The sequence below is a fragment of the Seriola lalandi genome, unplaced genomic scaffold (assembly GCF_002814215.2).
Source record: "Seriola lalandi dorsalis isolate HSWRI2012SDOR001 ecotype SW California unplaced genomic scaffold, Sedor1 jcf7180002054241, whole genome shotgun sequence".
Taxonomy (NCBI): domain Eukaryota; kingdom Metazoa; phylum Chordata; class Actinopteri; order Carangiformes; family Carangidae; genus Seriola; species Seriola lalandi.
Window position 1 is genome coordinate 117,845 of NW_019524794.1, and position 2,199 is coordinate 120,043.

The 2,199-nt window shown below is 48.9% G+C and overlaps 1 protein-coding gene across 1 annotated transcript in view; it reads left to right on the forward strand.

Annotated features, from left to right (window-relative positions):
* The window catches only part of LOC111653731 (phospholipid phosphatase-related protein type 4-like), a gene marked incomplete at its 3' end in the record, with an annotated part of 19,570 nt that extends 17,741 nt beyond the window's left edge, over positions 1-1,829 (forward strand). Inside the window, exons 3-6 of the mRNA XM_023404396.1 lie at positions 10-139; positions 332-527; positions 735-829; positions 1,747-1,829. Of these exons, the coding sequence (XP_023260164.1) occupies positions 10-139; positions 332-527; positions 735-829; positions 1,747-1,829 (504 nt within the window). The remainder of the gene's footprint in view (positions 1-9; positions 140-331; positions 528-734; positions 830-1,746) is intronic.
* Positions 1,830-2,199: the final 370 nt, after the last annotated feature.

A 2,199-nucleotide genomic window follows, 5' to 3' on the forward strand; every position in this document is an offset into this window, starting at 1 on the left:
TGTGTACAGATCATGATTGGAGAGGCCATCTTGTTCTGCTGTCTGTCTCGGAGGAAGAGTGGCGCATGCGCAGAGGCGAACATCAACGCCGCCGGCTGCAACTTCAACTCCTTCATACGCAGAGCCGTGCGCTTCGTTGGTACCTGACTTCCTTCCTGTCCGTGTGGAAACTGATGATGAGTTCCTGCAGCTCCGCCTTATTGTTCATGAACATTAACGTTCAGCATCAGCCGTCATCTGCTGATATTACATCCAATAATAATATTTTCTTTATTCGTCACGTGTTCATCTCGTTTCCCCTCGCTGACGTCACGCCCTCCTCTGTCCTCAGGCGTCCACGCGTTCGGTCTCTGTGCCACCGCCCTCATCACCGACATCCTGCAGCTGATGACAGGATACCCGACGCCCTACTTCCTCACCGTGTGCAAACCCAACTACACCACGCTCAACATCAGCTGCGAGCAGAACCCCTACGTCATGGAGGACATCTGCTCGGGCTCCGACCCCGCGGCCATCAACCAGGGCAGGTAGGGAGGAGACAGCCTTATTCAAAGACTGCGGTTCTCACACCAGCACTTTACTTCATGAGCTTTGTGATGCGTTATAAACACATTTTGTGCCAAATATCAGCGACATTAGAGAGGAAAACAAGGAAACCATGATCTGCCCCTTTTATTTCTGAGGTTGGACCATTTCTTTTCTTTACTGAGGCTCCACCCCCTAAATGTCCCCAGGAAAGAGACAGTTCAGGGTGGTCCAGGTCTGAATCAGACGGGGTCTGGAGACTCTGGATTCACACAGGGTGATGGGTCACAGGCTGACTGGACAGGTGAATGAGATGACAGGCTCAGGGTCAGACACGACCAGAACTCTTTACAGGTCTGGAAAACAGTAGATGAAAGGCTTCGATGAAGCCAGGTTCTGAGTCAACACTGGACCTGTCGCTTCCTGTTCCTCAATAGAAGCTCGCAGGTGAGACACATTCAGTCCTCTGAGGCGGTGGAGCCTCTTTAAGATCCTCCTCAGAGGATCCCACTTCAGTCACTTCAGTCTGACAGATTTTACTTTGGACCCAAATGCAGAAGATGAACCAGGAGTAAGTAAGTAAAGTTTATTCATACAGCACCTTCACAGGTACAAATCACTAAGAGCTTCACAATAAAAGACAGAAACACAATGGGGAGATGTAAGAAAAGCCTGTTTGAATCAACAGAATTAAAGCAACGTAAAGAGGGAGGCGGCGCCTTCCACTGCTCAAAAGGATCGGCCCCCTCGGGTCTTTAAGTGGGTCATTTACAGGAACAGGAAAAGGAACAAGAACAGGAAAAGGAACAGGAAACAGGGATAGGAACAGGAAACAGGAAAAGGAACAGGAACAGGAAACAGGGATAAAAACAGGAACAGGAAACAGGAACAGGAAACAGGGATAGGAACAGGAAACAGGAACAGGAAACAGGGATAGGAACAGGAAACAGGAAAAGGAACAGGAAACAGGAACAGGAAACAGTTATAGGAACAGGAAACAGGAACAGGAACAAGAGGACTCTGTTCACAGAAAAAGAGGCTGTTCTTTAATTTCTCTGCTGACAGACAACTGTGACTTGATTCTCTGTGATTCAGCCGTTAGATCCTCGGGATCGACACCAACACTGAGTCTGTCTCTGATTAAAGCAGGGACCTGATGGCGGCTGGTTCCTGTGAGGTGTGATGAGGTGTGATGAGGTGTGATGAGTGTGTGTGTGTCAGGAGGCAGCAGAGGGACGTGGGCGGGGCTGGATGAGTCTCAGTTCGACCCGTGTGTTTGGGATGCACGTCGTTTTGGCTGCAGAGTACGAGGGTCTAAATATAACCCACCGCTCCTGGCATCAACACAGTCTTCTGCTCTCAGCCGGAGCTTCGGTCTGGTTTCCAGAGCAGCATGAAAAGCTGTTTCTCTGCAGTGTTTGTGAACCACGGTTATTATTAACCTGCTCTAACAACGACCTGCCTCCCTGCAGCAAAGACTCTGAGTCTTTACGGTCTGGGCCGGAGGTCATCCTGAAACATACATGTAACATTTAGAGTCACTATCAATTCATTCAAATGCTCTAAATGTCTTTATTTACATTTAATTGTAGTCTGGCTTCTGTGGAACTTTTATTCTGACAGGGAGCTAAAGGGAAGGTCAGGGGGTGACTAAAATCATCCAGAGGTGTGTGG